Genomic DNA, 16,586 nt, shown 5'->3' with positions numbered 1-16,586 from the left:
TCAAACCAAGATATCTTACAGCATACTTGACCATTTTAGTTCATTCAAAGTCCATTAAACTCAACACAACACAAACTATTTAAACATGGCCTAGTATAGAGAATGGAGAGATCGAGATTTTTACTTGGATTTGAAGAAAATGTGAAACAGGGTCGTGTTGAATGATTCAGGTACCAACAGATGAAGATGATGCTTTGCAATGAAGGGTACTTGAGGTTGCTTGGCTCAATGATGCAGGAAAATGTCCAATTTCGAATTCACCATGGTTGAATGCTTGGAGATGCAGTACTAATAGGAGGTGTTCCAGTTGAGAAATGATGGTCAAAAGCACTCCCAAACTATGTTTAGATGAATGAGCAAGCAAGGGTTTCTTGTGTGCTTTGAGGGTTTTTTGTGAAAATGTTACTCGAGCAGAAAAATGCAGTTGAGAGAGAGGAGAGTATTCTGGTTCTTGCTGCTGTCAAATTAGGGTTGCAAATGCTGAAACTCATCTTTTATATGGTCTGTTTAGGCTCCTTTAAGTGAGTGCTAAACTGGTTTTGTTTTTAATGAGTCATTTGCCTTTTGCTAATCTTTGCAAATATGGAAGTGGAGGGTGCAAAACCCTGGTCGAATTGGGCCTCAACAGGCTGCACATGACTCAAACCAATGCTGTTTTGCCTTTGCTTGCTGATTGCTAACATTGCCTTCCACTTGTGAAGCTATTTGCACCATTGGCCTACTTTGCATTTTGATTCAAAAATGGAGTGTAATGGTGTTATGAACATGCTTTTAAGCTTGAGACAAGTCACAAATATGGTTTAGAACATTTCTCAATTGGTCAAGTCAAGAAAAAGTCAAAGAAGCAAAAAGTCAAACTTGAGTCAAACTTTGAATTTAAGTGAAAAAGGTCCAAAAATGCCATTTTGAATGGTAAGGTTTTAGGTCATGAAATTTATATTTTTGGAAAGAGGATGAAAAATGTGGTTTGTAGGAAAAGACCCCACCAAATTTGGCCTTATGGTTTGAGATATATGGCTTGTTGAAGTTCAAAAATTGGTGAAAATGATTTGATCATATCTTGACAACCACACATGGGATTTGGGAGTTCTTGGACTTTTTGAAAATGGGAGAACAAGATCTTCAACTTTCATGTTGGGCAAAAATTCATTTGGAGCTTGTATCATGATGTAAGTTTAAGATCAAGAAGTTTCCATTTTTGGCAGTTGAAATTACAGGTCCAGTTTCTATTTCTGGAAAATTTCTGTTTTGACTTGATTTTCTTCCATGATGAGGTTTGACATGATAGATGAGGCTTATACAAGCATGAATGAGCTCCTTCAAATCACTTCTATCCACCAAATCCAAAGAATCAATCACAGTTGACCAACTTTGACTTTCTAGGGTTTTGGACTTGACTGTGCACTTCTGATGAATTCCAAACCCTAGTTCCTTGAAATCCTGACTCCACATGATGTCCCAAATCATATGAACTCTTGATTATTGATCATGGTGCCCAAATTCCACAAGAATGGTCACCATCCACTGCTTTGACTGATTGTTGACTGTTTAGGGTTTTTGCCTGGCTATGCATTGACTGCTGACCTCTGAGCCTTCAACTCTTGACTTGAACACTTCAAATGAACCTCCAAGTCATGTGAACTTGTTGGACAAACCCTAGGGCTTTGATTCCTTGAGAAACAACCTTGCTTGATTGATGGACTGATCTCCTGATCAGTTTGACCTAATTCTGATTGACTTGCACTTGAGGCAACTGGGAACAATGCAAATGCTATGCAATGTATCATGATATGCTATGACCTAATATGAGATAGTATGTATAATGATAGGTGCAAATTTGAGGTGCTACAGCTGCCCCTATTCAATCAGCTGGGAACCCGAACGGATGATAGCGATTGCTGTCAGACTTTCAGGGTAAACAGGGATTGAATACAAAAGAACCGTAGAAATTTGCACCGACTGGATAAAATACAGGAGAACCACGTCATTTACCGATGACAAACTGCCTGACAGCTTCAGAAAAGCAAAACCATTTACCGATGGTTGAAGAACTGGGAACTTGATATTTACCGATATCAACTTCAGCACGACCATTTACCGATGGCGGCTGGGGAGAACAAACTTCTGAAAAACAAACCATTTACCGATGGTTAAAAACTGGGACCTTGATATTTACCGATATCAACTTCAGCCAGACCATTTACCGATGGCTGCCGGGAAAACAAACTTCTGAAAAATGAAACCATTTACCGATGGTTAAAACTTGATATTTACCGATATCAACTTCAGCAAAACCATTTACCGATGGTTACTGGGAAACAAATGATGTTGAAAGGAAGCGAGACCATTTACCGATGGTGGCTTCAAAGCAAACTTGATATTTACTGATATCAAGGCCATTTACCGATGGCTGCTGCAACTGGGAATTCGATATTTACCGATATCGAAGAAAACCGGGCCATTTACCGATGGCGTCTCCGCTTGGGGAGGAACAAAATCTTTGTGGTGATACCAGACAAGACGTTTACCGACGTCTTCTGGGGATTTTGATTTTATTAACAAGAGAACAAAGAATGACCAGACATTTACCGATGACTGGGGTGAGACTCGATGTTTACCGACATCGAAAGATGATGTTTACCGACATCAAAAAGAATGACCAGACATTTACCGATGACTGGGGTGAGACTCGATGTTTACCGACATCGAAAGATGATGTTTACCGACATCAAAAAGAATGACCAGACATTTACCGATGACTGGGATGAGAAATTTATTGGGGAAAGACAAACAAATATTTGCAACTGAAAACCGGGTAGGACATTTACGGATGACTCTACTGGGGATTTCTGTTGGGGATTATCAGACATTTACCGATGACTGAAGGAAAGACTCGATGTTTACCGACACCGAAGCAATGGCGTTTACCGACACCAAAAATGACCAGACATTTACCGATGACTGGGATGAGACACGATGTTTACCGACACCGAAACAATGGCGTTTACCGACACCAAAACAAGGAAGACACACGCGGGTGTTGACATGACACTTATTGGTATCACAAAGAACAATATCTGAAATATGTCGAGGCAAAGCTGAACACTTGCTGGGGGTCTCACTGGGGAGAAACAGACTATCTGTCACCATCGGGTGAGGAAATAAACCTCTGTCACCATCGGGTGAGGAAATAAACCTCTGTCACCATCGGGTGAGGAAATAAACCTCTGTCACCATCGGGTGAGGAAACAAACCTCTGTGGGGATAATCAATTCTGAATGCTGTCTGTAGCAACTGTAGCAGGCTTGCTGTGCTGATGTCGAACAAAAATGACCTGCCTCTGCCGGGGATACGGTCTGATGGGGTTTCGAACACATGAATGCAAATGTTTGAATTTTTCCATGGCGTAATGCTCCATATGGATGGAAGTGCTACGCATTTTTTTTTGAGGATGCAATGATTTACTATATGTAATGCAATATGATGCAAGCTCTGCGGGGAGAGATACACGGGACGACTGTGTTGAGGAAATCTTCAAGATGAATCCACTGGGGGAGACACAAAACAACTGCTGGGGAGCTGTCAAACAGATCCACTAGGGGAGACAAGGTAACTCGCTGGGGAGTAATGAAGCAACTCTGTTGGAGAGAAACGAATCAACTCTGCTAGGGAGAAATGAAGGTAATCTGCTGGAGATAATCCAATGAATCCACAAAAAACTTCCGCTTGGGGAAATAACTGCTCTGCTGAGGGAATAACTATTCCGCTGGGGGAGATAAACCAAGAAAACTCTCTGGGGATAAGGCCCACACAAACCTCAGATACAATAAACTCTGCTTTGGGGAATAACCGTTACTCCGCCGGGGACGACCCACATAATTCACGAGTAGAAACAACTCAGCTGGGGATGTAGGTATCCGTCTGCCATGGACACCTGTCCAATCCACTGGTGGGATGAACTCTGCTGGAGAAATATTTCGTGAAACCCGCTCCACTCGGGGATCAAGGTCACGACAGCGAGCAAACAGGAAGGAACACCATGGATACCGGGTTGTAGGTATGAAACGGGTGACCGACCAAAGCGTGAATTGGTTTGTGTTCCAAAACACTCAACATCCTGAAGAGGGCTTAGAAAAGCAGTCTTGTTAGAGGATGGACATTCGATTCCACAAGGAAAACGAATCTTACTCGGCTGGGGAGTACGACTTCGACCCAAGAGCGCATGAGACATATTATCTATAGCCGTCAGAACGTAGATAATGACCTCGCATGGAAGATTATCCATAACCGGGTTGTAGGTTGTTAAATGAATAAACGACCGAAAACATCCTGAAGAAAGCAACGGCAAACTTGTTAAAGGATGAACATCCGATTCCGCAGGGAATACGAATCTTACTCTGCTGGTGATAACAATCGAAGGATTGACCAAAGAGTGCATGAGATATATTATCTATAGCCGTCAGAACGTAGATAATGACCTCGCATGGAAGATTATCCATAACCGGGTTGTAGGTTGTTAGATGGATAACGACCGAAAAGAAAGGCATCTGGGTACCAGACTAGGTATGCAAAAGATGACCAATCAAAAGAGGATAAAGTTGCTAACTTGGAGCAAGTATCCAAAAGAAGGTGAAGACCCAATGGGGACAATACTGCTTGATCAAGGCAAGTATCCAAAGGGGACAAGACTATTAATACCACAAAGAGGGGATTACATCTACCGGTTTGTAGGCAGAAAACCACGGAAAAGTAACCAGTCATCATCGGGATGAGCGCAAAGGGTTAACTCCGCCAAAGGGAGAACGTGGGATTTTACAACTACCAGCTAGCGGGTAGAAAACCACAAGGATAGGACTTACAACTACCGGTTTGTAGGTAGAAGCCAACAGATTCTGCTGAGACAGAGTGAGAAAAAAGGATTTACAACTACCAGCTAGTGGGTAGAAGACCGTAAAGAAAGGACTTACAGCTACCGGTTTGTAGGTAGAGGTCCTACAAAGATTCTGCTGAGGATAAGATGAATGAGTGCCGGTTAGTGAGCGACTATTCATTTATGCCCCAGGGACGTACAAGAAACAGCCAATAGGAAGCCAATTCAGGATCGATCCAAAAGGCAGACTGAAACAAGACTCATCCTAATGAGGAAAGAACTCAATAGGGAAAAACCCATCCCATGTAGGGAGGGAACGGAAGCAACCGTCATCCACGAGGATGTATCTCAGTGGGGAAATGGAAAGAAAGGATAGACGCTTTCTGCTTAAGGGGTAGACTCTACATGGAGAGATCAGACACACCCATATCTGTTTAAGGAAAATCTACTGGAGAGATCTGTATTACCAAACAGCAGGAGGCAACTATCAACGGATATACGGCAACAGCTGCAACATGAGTACCTGAATGCTATGATTATGCATGTATGCATTATGCATGATGAATGTATGATGAATGTTGACAAACAGACATGCTCAACACGCAGGTCCGGGAATCAATCGTCCGGAGAGAAAACCAAAGTCACCAGAGAGCAAAGAAAATCCACTAGGGACTGGGATATCAGGGAACACTTATCCTGCACGGGAGGAAGGCCACAAGAGGCTTCAGGAGGGATCGTCGGTCACAACCGGAGAAAAGAGTTCAACATACGGGCGTACCGGCCACAACAACTTGTGCTGGAAATCAGGGATACCAAGAAGCAACCAGATCTCTGATGAGGATAGATAGGCATTGATAAGGCTCATCATGCCAACAACTCCGTTGGGGATCCATCTGAGGGCATGACATAGTACTGGGATGTCGATCTACCAAATACTGAATCTTCAAAGAAAAACAACCCACGTTGGGGGAGAGAGGAAGACTAATCTGCTGGAGAGGCGAAAGTTGAAGTCCTCAATAAACACTCTGCTTGGGGAGCTGCCCCACAATAATGTCCGAAACAGCAAACTTGCTGGGGATGCCCCACGGTAGGGCTCAAGCAGCACTCTACTGGGGATGCCCCACCATAGAGCTAACAGGGATTTGGAGGAAGAATCTGTACTGCCGGGAACATGAAGATGAACAACTTCAAACAACACTGCATCGGGCAGATTCACTGAGGAGAGACCATACGAGGTTCTGCAAGATAAAGATACAGTCATGCTCGAGATACGATCAATTGTCTTACCTGTTGGTAATCATACCACCCTCGGGAGAGCACTGCGGGTCTCCTAAGTATTCTTCCATCATCATGAATGTTCACTTTGTTTAAGAACAAAAATTTTGAAAAATTTGTTTATTTTGAAAACAATGATACTTTATCAATTAAAACATGCAAAACATTTGTTGAGTTGAAAACAAATAAGAGTGCAAATAATTGGATAAAAGCTCAAATAGATGTGATGGGATGGTAGTCTGCAAAGGGCGAGACTCCATAGATCTGTACAAGTTTGAAATCGGTGATATATATTGGAGAGGGCTACATTGAACATAATGACCTTTCCTCTACCATTCTGAATTTTCGATGTATTCAGAGCTTCAGTCGACGACGGATCGAGAATCCCTGACGGATGACAGATGTACAGCACAGTCTTGTCAAGATGCAGTTACTTGCCAAATCCCTAATTTTTGCCTAGATTGCCCCAGTGTGAGGTGTTCAATCTAGCGGGATGCAAATTCTTTTTTTTTTTTTTTTTTTTTTTTTTTTTTTCAATGTCTCTAACTTTTGCCTGGATCGCCCTTTCGGGTTTTCAATCCACCGAGACGCTCCTTTTTGCCTAAGTCGCCCTTTGGGGTGTTCGACTTAGCGAGCTATTCTGCTTTTGTTTAGGCGAAGTATTTCTTGACTGCATTAAGAATTCACAGGACGAATGAACTTCTTTATCCATTGTTGTAAGTGTCGAACACTGCCTGAAGAGGCTCTTTTGAAAACGTATGGACGTTCTTAGCTTGGAGTTCACTTGCCCCTGGAATTGGGCACGAAAGACAAGACTTTCTTGAACACAAGGTTCCTCGGAACACACGAGGCTTGATCTTCTTGTCGAATGCTTTTTCACTCTCTGCTGATATGACTGACCATGACACATGGCAGTTGATCTTTTCCCTTCGATCGAATTCAGCATCAGTCAACTTGGGACTTTGAGGGTGCTATTTCTCTTTTGTTTTTTCTTTTGATTTTGCTTTTGATTTTGCTTTTGATTGATTTTTTTGATTTGGTTTTGCACCCTCCTCTTTCTTTTTTCTCTTTTTTTTCTTCTTTTTTTTTGATAATGCCCCAGTTGGCTGTTCTGCTGATTCTCGAGATGCAGCTGAGTGTGATCTTCTTTTCTTGCTCAAGAAGTCGGGAAATCTCGTCAGGAATCCCTTCAACATCATCTTCTTCCGCTTCGAATACAGGGAATTCAAAATTGGGAGATGACGTCCGATCATTATGCTCAATGGATTTGAGAAACAACCTGCATAAAGATTTAGAGATGAAAAGCTCTTTGAAAAATCAAACAAGACAATCGTTATGCAGATGAAAAGATTGCTTTTATTCTTGTTTTTTAAGGTTTTTTGTGATCACCAATTTCATGCAAAAGTGAAAAGGGAAAACAAATGGAAAAACAAATGTTTAACATGAATTTATTTGAATGAAAATATCATTGCATAAAATGTTGCCAACAATGTCATCACTTCTCCTTTTGGCATGGGAGAAGGGTTTTTAAACAAAGTGATTGTTACAAAGACTTATGAACAACCGTAGGGACGCCTACAGTGACCCAATTGTGATAGATCCCACCGGGGATGACAACTGTCAATATCTCTTGCATCAGCAACTTCTGCTTTCTGAACAACCCTTCTGAAGAAAAAGTCGGCGCCAGCCCATGACTTGTTATCTTCAAGCTTGATTAGCATTGGGACCTAAGTCCTCCAAGATTAGAATGCCTGACCTCACAAGGTCTTGAACCTTCATTTTTAGCTGGAAACAACTATCCACGTCATGACCAGGAGCACCCGAGTGATACACACAGTGCTGTTCAGGCCTATACCACCACCGAGGGTTGACGGGAATGGGCGGCGGGTCTCTGGGAGTAATCAAGTTCCGCTCTAACAGAGAGGGATACAGTTCGGCGTAGGACGTGGGGATTGGATCAAAAATGATCTTCTTCCTCTCATTACTTGTACCAGCTTGATTATCAATGGGAGGTTGGTAAGCCTGCTGCGGAGGACGACGTTGTGGACGCTGAGGCTGCTGAGTTGGTCTTCTCTGCTGTTGTTGAGGTTGAGTTGCTGGGATAGTCACAGCAGCAGCCTGACGATACTGTCCTCTGTTCACACTCCTCCGATGGTGCACAGCATTTGTTTCACTTTCTCCCCTTTTGGGTGCCCCAGAGGATGTCTTCTTAGAACTGGAAGAACTTGAAGAGCCAGGATGGCGAACCGGAGCGCGGGTTGCTCTGACATTGACCTCTGCAGCAAGAGGCTGTCCATTGATTCTTATTCCTCTCAACTCTTCCCCGACGGCATAGTCGTTAGTGGGAGCAGCAACATGGATAGTCTCATGAGCGGGTGCAGCAACAGGCGAAGCACGGTTGGATGTTGGAATCACGACTTCCTGTCTCTGGGCTAAGGCACGCAGCTCCTCTTGCCCCTGAACAACCCCTTGCATCATGTTCATGAACTGGGCCATGTTTGCCCTCATCTCGGCCAGCTCTGTCTGAACCTGATCCATACCTCCCTGTTGATTGAGCCTGGTTGAATACCGGTGTGGACGACGATCAGCAATCCTGTCTCAGTCAAAACCCAAAGTGAGAAGCCACGTCCCCAAACATGTCTGTAATGCAAGGATGATATGTACACGATATGCGTATGATGCGGATGCTATTTTGTTATGAATGATCCTGGAAAGGATATGAGTATGCGAGTTAACTTTTTTCATTTTCATGCATTACTATTTTTTGAAAATAAACATGCTATGATGCAAATGATGTAGCCAAGACTGGCCAGGCTGTGCATCGCTGAACACAGGGTCAAAGGTCCGGCTTGAACTGGGAGTTGCAATCCATCTGAACCCCAAAGTTATCTGGTCAACTGTTATCTGAACAGGTACCCTCAAATTCAGCTTAGGGATCTGAAATAAACGGAACCCTCTGATCAATGCCAGGGTCAAACCTGCGGCGTCCAGAAATAAAGATCCATAAATCAGGCTGAACCAAAGTCACCAACAGTCACCATCTGTACCTGTAATAACGATCAAACCCCTCCCCACTCACGGGTGTCATCTAGGCCAGGGTAAGGTCGAGAGAAACGCAGGATAAATAACCTTTCGCAGAATATTATCCTGTGCACACCCGATGTATGCACCGATAATACCCCACCAGGGTCTGAACTGCTCGTGATATCAATGTTCTGCTAAGTGGCGACATACCACCCGCTTCCCATGAATCACTCTATTCCTAGGTTTCCTAGATTTCACTCATAGCCTGGGTATTGGGCCTTTTACCTCAAGTAATCCCCCCCAAACAGAGAAACACAGCCTCAAAGCAGATGAATATGAATGAAAGAATGCAAACATAAGTGTACACAATAAATGCAAACAGTAAATGTACATATATACAATGAATGCAATAAAATACAACAAGCAGAAAGCAACCAAAACCCTAATCCTAGAGAGCGCTAGGAGAGACTCGCTCAGGGAAGATGGACCAGCATAGGTCAACTTCTCTAGATCCCCAGCAGAGTCGCCAGCTGTCGCATCGCGCGAAAAACCGGCGGGAAAAGAATGAAACAACAGAGCCGCCACCGTGCGTTATTTATCCCAAAAGAGGGAAAGGAAACGCTCGAAGTAAACCTAGGAAAGAACATGGTCTCGCGACCAAAGAATGGGTTCGGGAGTCGGTTATGCGTAGGGAAGGTGTTAGGCACCCTACGCATCCGTAGTACTCTACGGGATCCACGCACAAAAGGAAGGAATATGGTTGCTAAACACTGCTCAAAACTCACACACACAACTGGCTGAAAGAAACGAAAGAGACTGACTGAAACTGAACTCGGCAGGATGTCGCATCCTGGGCCTACTTAGTCTATCAGGCATAGACATCAGAGTCAAAGTAGTTCGGACTGGGGAAACGACACATGCTCGCTAAGGTATCGCACCTCATGCATACGTATCTTCTCGGACGAGAGAAGAATCAGAGCATTCGTAGCTCGGCTGACACGCACACAAACAAAACACAGGCAAACGTGGAGCCCGACTGCCAATCGATGGACTTATGTCAGCATCCGAACCTAAACACACGCAAAGAGGCAAACGTGGAGCCCAAATGCCAATCACTGGACTTACATTGACATCCGAACCTAAACAACACAACAGATAGATAGGGAGTCGGGGACTCAGCCTATAACTGTCAAACAAACACAAAAGAAAAGAAAAGACGCCCGGAGAGATCAGCTCAATCTCCTGCCTACATACTTCATCTGGTGTGAAGATCAGGGCGATGTAGTTCCCCTACGCAGGGACAAGGATCTAGCCTAACCAGATAACAGAGGGAGACACAACACTAGGGAGACTACGACTCGAGCCTAGATGTTGTCATGCAAAGTCAACCCTAAGTCAAAGTTTCTAGCTAAATGGCACAAGGGCCAACCTATCCTGAACAGACACAGGAAAAAGCAAAGTCTCGATTGCAACTAGGGCAAGAGAAGAGGGATATCTCAATCACAACAAGGGTGAGAGAAAAGAGTTAGTGTTAGTGGTTAGTCAAACTCGGCAAGACATCGCGTCTCGTGCCTACGTATCTCACCTGAACATGAGAATCAGAGTTGCCGTAGTTCGGCTAAACAACTCTAAACATGGCTCACACAAGGGTTAAGCCACACAGACTTGACTTGCACAGGAAGCAAGTCAAGCACAAAGCTATTGCACAAGGGCAAGCACAAACTAAAGCCTAAGGAAGCAAACAAGGCAATCACAAACACATACAGCATAAGAATAAACACACCAACAAGGGGGCTCAAACATCAAAGGTTAGGCACTAGGGCCAACTGGAATGGGGTAAGTGTTGCTCTTAACCTTGCCATTGAGAGGCTAAGGTGAAGCAGATGAAAGGAGATGAGGGGTGTGCCTCATTGCTTCTATCCCTAATCAGGGAGAGCATCAAATAATAGAAAGTGGGGGAGTTCAGAAAGATGGAACTCTTTCCCCATTATTGACTCGATAGATCTTGGGTTTTTATCTCGATGCTTCAACCATGTAATGGGAGCAGAGAGAGGACACACTGAATAGTGGGGGATAGATTGCTTATCCCTACCTTCCACCAATTGCCTCAAATGAGGACTTTTCCTGCTTGGGACAATTTTAAACAAACACAGGCATTGCCTCTTAAGGAGGACTTCAGACAGTTTGCCCGGTCAAATAACAGACCGGGTCTCCAGACTACATGAAGAAAGAAAGGTTTATACCTCAAAAGCAAATGCTAAAATAGCAAAGCAAGCAAGTTCAGAGAACTTAAGCAACTAAAGTACCTGAAAAAGTCAAACTTATTAGTAAACAAGTCAAAAGTTTAAATCAAAAGAAATGGCAAACAGTCAACACAGGGGATCAACTGAGCAAAGCATAAGACTCAAGTTATGAGTCAAACCATCTGCAAAACAAAGGTTAGCATGGGATAAACAAATCAAATTCAAACAAGTTTGAGTGATCTTTGAAGCATTGTGCTCAACCTGAAACAGATGAACTCAACATAAGTCCAAAGGACCACTAGGACTAGCCTAGGGTCAAACATGAAAGAAAAAGTCAAGGCAGCAAGGAAAAGTCAACTCAAAGTCAAAGTCAAACATTTGGGAAGCTAACACACTTGGGCCCACATTCAAATCATGCATCATTGTCATTTCATGAATATTTGAAATCAAAACAAGGCAAAGGAAAGCATACAAAAGTCAACAGAATGACTTGCATCAAAAGTCAACCTAAGCAATCTCAAAAAAATCATGAAATAAATCACACTCAATCCTAACATCTAACATGGTATACATGTAAAATTTCATGGCATTTGGATGAGAGGAAGGCAGTCAATTAAAATCATGAAGTCATACCAAATTCAAGTAAGCATGGTGAAAGTCAACAAGCATAGGTCAACTTCAAAAAGTCATATCAATTTGAAAACAGAAGAGAAATGAATGAGATTAACACCAATGCAAAGCTTGAGATGTCTAGTTATCACATATGAAATTTCATGGACATACAATATGATTTGAGAATTTCACAAAGGATTTGGCAAGGCATAGCACAAAAAATCAACAAATGACCAAGCATGGAAGAAAATTCACAATCAAATGGAAAACAGCAAGATTAATTCCAAGAAAATTCATACATCAATTAGACATATAAGGGATCATTCATGCAAAATTTGGAGTCATTTGGATGTGGGGAAGTGTGTGAACAAAATTTGTGAAAATACATGATCATGGTATGACACCCAATGCAATACACAACTTCAAAAATTCATAACTCTCAATCCACAAATGATAAATGCACAAACTTTATATGGAAATGAAGGTCAATGTGTCTAGTTCCACCACAAAAAATTTCAGGCTCATTGGATGCATCATGACAATTTCACAAAAGGAATGGCTCAATGTGTCATTTATACACACATATTGGAAAATAATTACCATAAAAAATCCAACCAATGACGAATTCATTAAAAATCACAATTAAAAGCTAGACTCAATCATGAACATTGTGGAAAAAGAATCAGAATTTTGGGTGAAAATTGAGGAAGAAATGAATTATTGAAGTTAAGTGAATAATTGAGCAAAACATGAACAAATAATATGGATTAAATGATTATTTAAAAAAAGTAAAAGAAGAAGAAGAAAAAGAAATGCATTCTGCGCACTAGTCCACAGGTGGGTCCCACGGCCAAATGGATGCATGGCATATTGCGCCTCCAATCATTGTTCTCAGACAGTGTCGATTAATGGCTCATGGCAAAATGAATGAAAGCGAAAAAGCTGCAGCAACAGTGGCTGTCGCGCAGCATTGATGGGATTTCGGTAATCCCTAGGCCAACTGCACCCACGCCTGGCCTACTGTCACAACCGTCACTATGTCTCCTCAGGTAAAGCCAGACAAGTGCGCAGGGCATTAAATGAAACCCAGAAAAAGACAAGAGAAAACAACCAAGCCGTGCCTCTTACTGTCATTCAAAATTGGTGGAATTTCAGTCTCCCAGTAAGTGGGCCCATGGCCAATCACAAAAGTGAACCAACACCCATGACCAATTAAACCCCCCTTCAGCAAACTCACATGCAGCGAAAATACACAGTCATAGCAGGCAAAATTAATTAATTAAAATGTACCCTACCAAATAAATAGCAAAGCCTCACTATGAAAACAAATCCCAGGAAAAAAAAACGCAGCAGAGCAGAACACTTGGTATCCATACATTCATTACCAAAATTTCCAGTAAGACTTAACTCAAACATCATGGCATGGAGGTAATAATAATCATGCAACAGTAGACAACCAATAAACACAATTCATGCAAATTTGATGGAAAGCCATTCGGGGTTCCAAACAGCAGGGCAATGACAGCATTCTTCATGTAACCAACATCCACAATCCAAACAAGCAATACATCATCATCATGTAATCATCAATTGATATTTCAATAGCATAGTAACAGCATGGCATTATCTTCATGTTCATACGACCAGCATACAACAATCATCATGCAATTAAATGAGCACAAACCATGAACACTAACATCATGCATCATCAGCCAACAACAACACAAGCATAATCATGAGATATTCTGGGCAGGGTATGTTCATGAACAGCAGCAACAACATCATCACTAACATGTACTCGAAAATTTCATACACCCAGAAATCGAAATCAAAGGTACTACGAGCATCATTAAGCATAGGGCAACACAAATATGGGGTGCATTTTCATTAAATCAAAACCAGCAGAGCAAATCGAAGAAAAACTCATTCACACCACATATTTCAAACCAAGATATCTTACAGCATACTTGACCATTTTAGTTCATTCAAAGTCCATTAAACTCAACACAACACAAACTATTTAAACATGGCCTAGTATAGAGAATGGAGAGATCGAGATTTTTACTTGGATTTGAAGAAAATGTGAAACAGGGTCGTGTTGAATGATTCAGGTACCAACAGATGAAGATGATGCTTTGCAATGAAGGGTACTTGAGGTTGCTTGGCTCAATGATGCAGGAAAATGTCCAATTTCGAATTCACCATGGTTGAATGCTTGGAGATGCAGTACTAATAGGAGGTGTTCCAGTTGAGAAATGATGGTCAAAAGCACTCCCAAACTATGTTTAGATGAATGAGCAAGCAAGGGTTTCTTGTGTGCTTTGAGGGTTTTTTGTGAAAATGTTACTCGAGCAGAAAAATGCAGTTGAGAGAGAGGAGAGTATTCTGGTTCTTGCTGCTGTCAAATTAGGGTTGCAAATGCTGAAACTCATCTTTTATATGGTCTGTTTAGGCTCCTTTAAGTGAGTGCTAAACTGGTTTTGTTTTTAATGAGTCATTTGCCTTTTGCTAATCTTTGCAAATATGGAAGTGGAGGGTGCAAAACCCTGGTCGAATTGGGCCTCAACAGGCTGCACATGACTCAAACCAATGCTGTTTTGCCTTTGCTTGCTGATTGCTAACATTGCCTTCCACTTGTGAAGCTATTTGCACCATTGGCCTACTTTGCATTTTGATTCAAAAATGGAGTGTAATGGTGTTATGAACATGCTTTTAAGCTTGAGACAAGTCACAAATATGGTTTAGAACATTTCTCAATTGGTCAAGTCAAGAAAAAGTCAAAGAAGCAAAAAGTCAAACTTGAGTCAAACTTTGAATTTAAGTGAAAAAGGTCCAAAAATGCCATTTTGAATGGTAAGGTTTTAGGTCATGAAATTTATATTTTTGGAAAGAGGATGAAAAATGTGGTTTGTAGGAAAAGACCCCACCAAATTTGGCCTTATGGTTTGAGATATATGGCTTGTTGAAGTTCAAAAATTGGTGAAAATGATTTGATCATATCTTGACAACCACACATGGGATTTGGGAGTTCTTGGACTTTTTGAAAATGGGAGAACAAGATCTTCAACTTTCATGTTGGGCAAAAATTCATTTGGAGCTTGTATCATGATGTAAGTTTAAGATCAAGAAGTTTCCATTTTTGGCAGTTGAAATTACAGGTCCAGTTTCTATTTCTGGAAAATTTCTGTTTTGACTTGATTTTCTTCCATGATGAGGTTTGACATGATAGATGAGGCTTATACAAGCATGAATGAGCTCCTTCAAATCACTTCTATCCACCAAATCCAAAGAATCAATCACAGTTGACCAACTTTGACTTTCTAGGGTTTTGGACTTGACTGTGCACTTCTGATGAATTCCAAACCCTAGTTCCTTGAAATCCTGACTCCACATGATGTCCCAAATCATATGAACTCTTGATTATTGATCATGGTGCCCAAATTCCACAAGAATGGTCACCATCCACTGCTTTGACTGATTGTTGACTGTTTAGGGTTTTTGCCTGGCTATGCATTGACTGCTGACCTCTGAGCCTTCAACTCTTGACTTGAACACTTCAAATGAACCTCCAAGTCATGTGAACTTGTTGGACAAACCCTAGGGCTTTGATTCCTTGAGAAACAACCTTGCTTGATTGATGGACTGATCTCCTGATCAGTTTGACCTAATTCTGATTGACTTGCACTTGAGGCAACTGGGAACAATGCAAATGCTATGCAATGTATCATGATATGCTATGACCTAATATGAGATAGTATGTATAATGATAGGTGCAAATTTGAGGTGCTACATCTGTCTGTTTTAACTGTTCATTCCTACTTTCCTTTGCTTTAACTTTTGAATTGTATACTGATCTGTTTGACTATTTCAGGTGCTTTTAGTTGCTTAGTTCCTTGTGAACTTTTTGCTTTGCTTTGCTTGTATAAGCAATTTGCATTGAGGTATATCCCTTAATCTTCATGTAGTCTGGAAGACCTGGCCTGTTACTTGGCCAGGCAACTGTCTGAAGTCCTCCTTAAGAGGCAATGTTTGTGTATGTTTAATTTGTCCTTGTACATAGTCAAAGACCTCCTAAGTGAAGAGGCAATTGGCAGAACCAAGGGATAAGCAACCTATCCCCTGCTATTCTGTGTGTCTTCTGCTTTGCTCACACCACTGTGTTGATGCATTGCAGATACAAACCCAAGATCTTGTACAACTGTACAGTTGAGTCAGTATCAAATGTGTAGAAGGGTTCCCACCTTCTGAACCCACACATTCTTGTCTTAAGCTCTCCCAGGCCAGGGATAAGAGCTGTGAAGTCTCATCTTCACTCACCTTTCATCTGCTTCACCTTAGCCCCTCAATGGCAAGGTTAAGAGCTAACACTACCCAATTCCAGAGGTTTGTTTGTTGAGGTTGATATGACCCCTCGACTAAAACCTAGCCTTGATGTTTGAGCCCCCTTGTTGGTGTGTTTATTTTATGCTGTATGTGCTTGTGTGGTGTGATTGTATCCCCTAGGTTTGTTAGACTCCGCGTAGTCTCGTTTGCATGTCAATTAAGGTAGCACGGTTCCTTCG

At 42.0% G+C, this 16,586-nt stretch overlaps 1 protein-coding gene across 1 annotated transcript; it reads right to left on the bottom strand.

Moving 5' to 3' along the window:
• Positions 1-7,726: 7,726 nt before the first annotated feature.
• Positions 7,727-11,583, bottom strand: LOC127088301 (uncharacterized). The gene is made up of 2 exons (XM_051029228.1): positions 11,413-11,583; positions 7,727-8,738 (listed from the first exon to the last, which is right to left on the bottom strand). Exon 2 carries the CDS (start codon positions 8,681-8,683, stop codon positions 7,850-7,852), a length of 834 nt encoding a protein of 277 aa, XP_050885185.1. The 5' UTR covers positions 8,684-8,738; positions 11,413-11,583; the 3' UTR covers positions 7,727-7,849.
• Between the last annotated feature and the right edge of the window lie 5,003 nt (positions 11,584-16,586).

The sequence above is a fragment of the Lathyrus oleraceus genome, chromosome 5 (assembly GCF_024323335.1).
Source record: "Lathyrus oleraceus cultivar Zhongwan6 chromosome 5, CAAS_Psat_ZW6_1.0, whole genome shotgun sequence".
NCBI classification, from domain to species: domain Eukaryota; kingdom Viridiplantae; phylum Streptophyta; class Magnoliopsida; order Fabales; family Fabaceae; genus Lathyrus; species Lathyrus oleraceus.
The sequence above is the reverse complement of the archived record's forward strand: the minus strand, read 5'-3'. Positions and strand labels throughout refer to the sequence as shown.

Excerpts from the sequence above, each read along its gene's own strand:
- LOC127088301 (XM_051029228.1), bottom strand. The coding sequence starts at position 8,683 with ATGGATCAGGTTCAGACAGAGCTGGCCGAGATGAGGGCAAACATGGCC.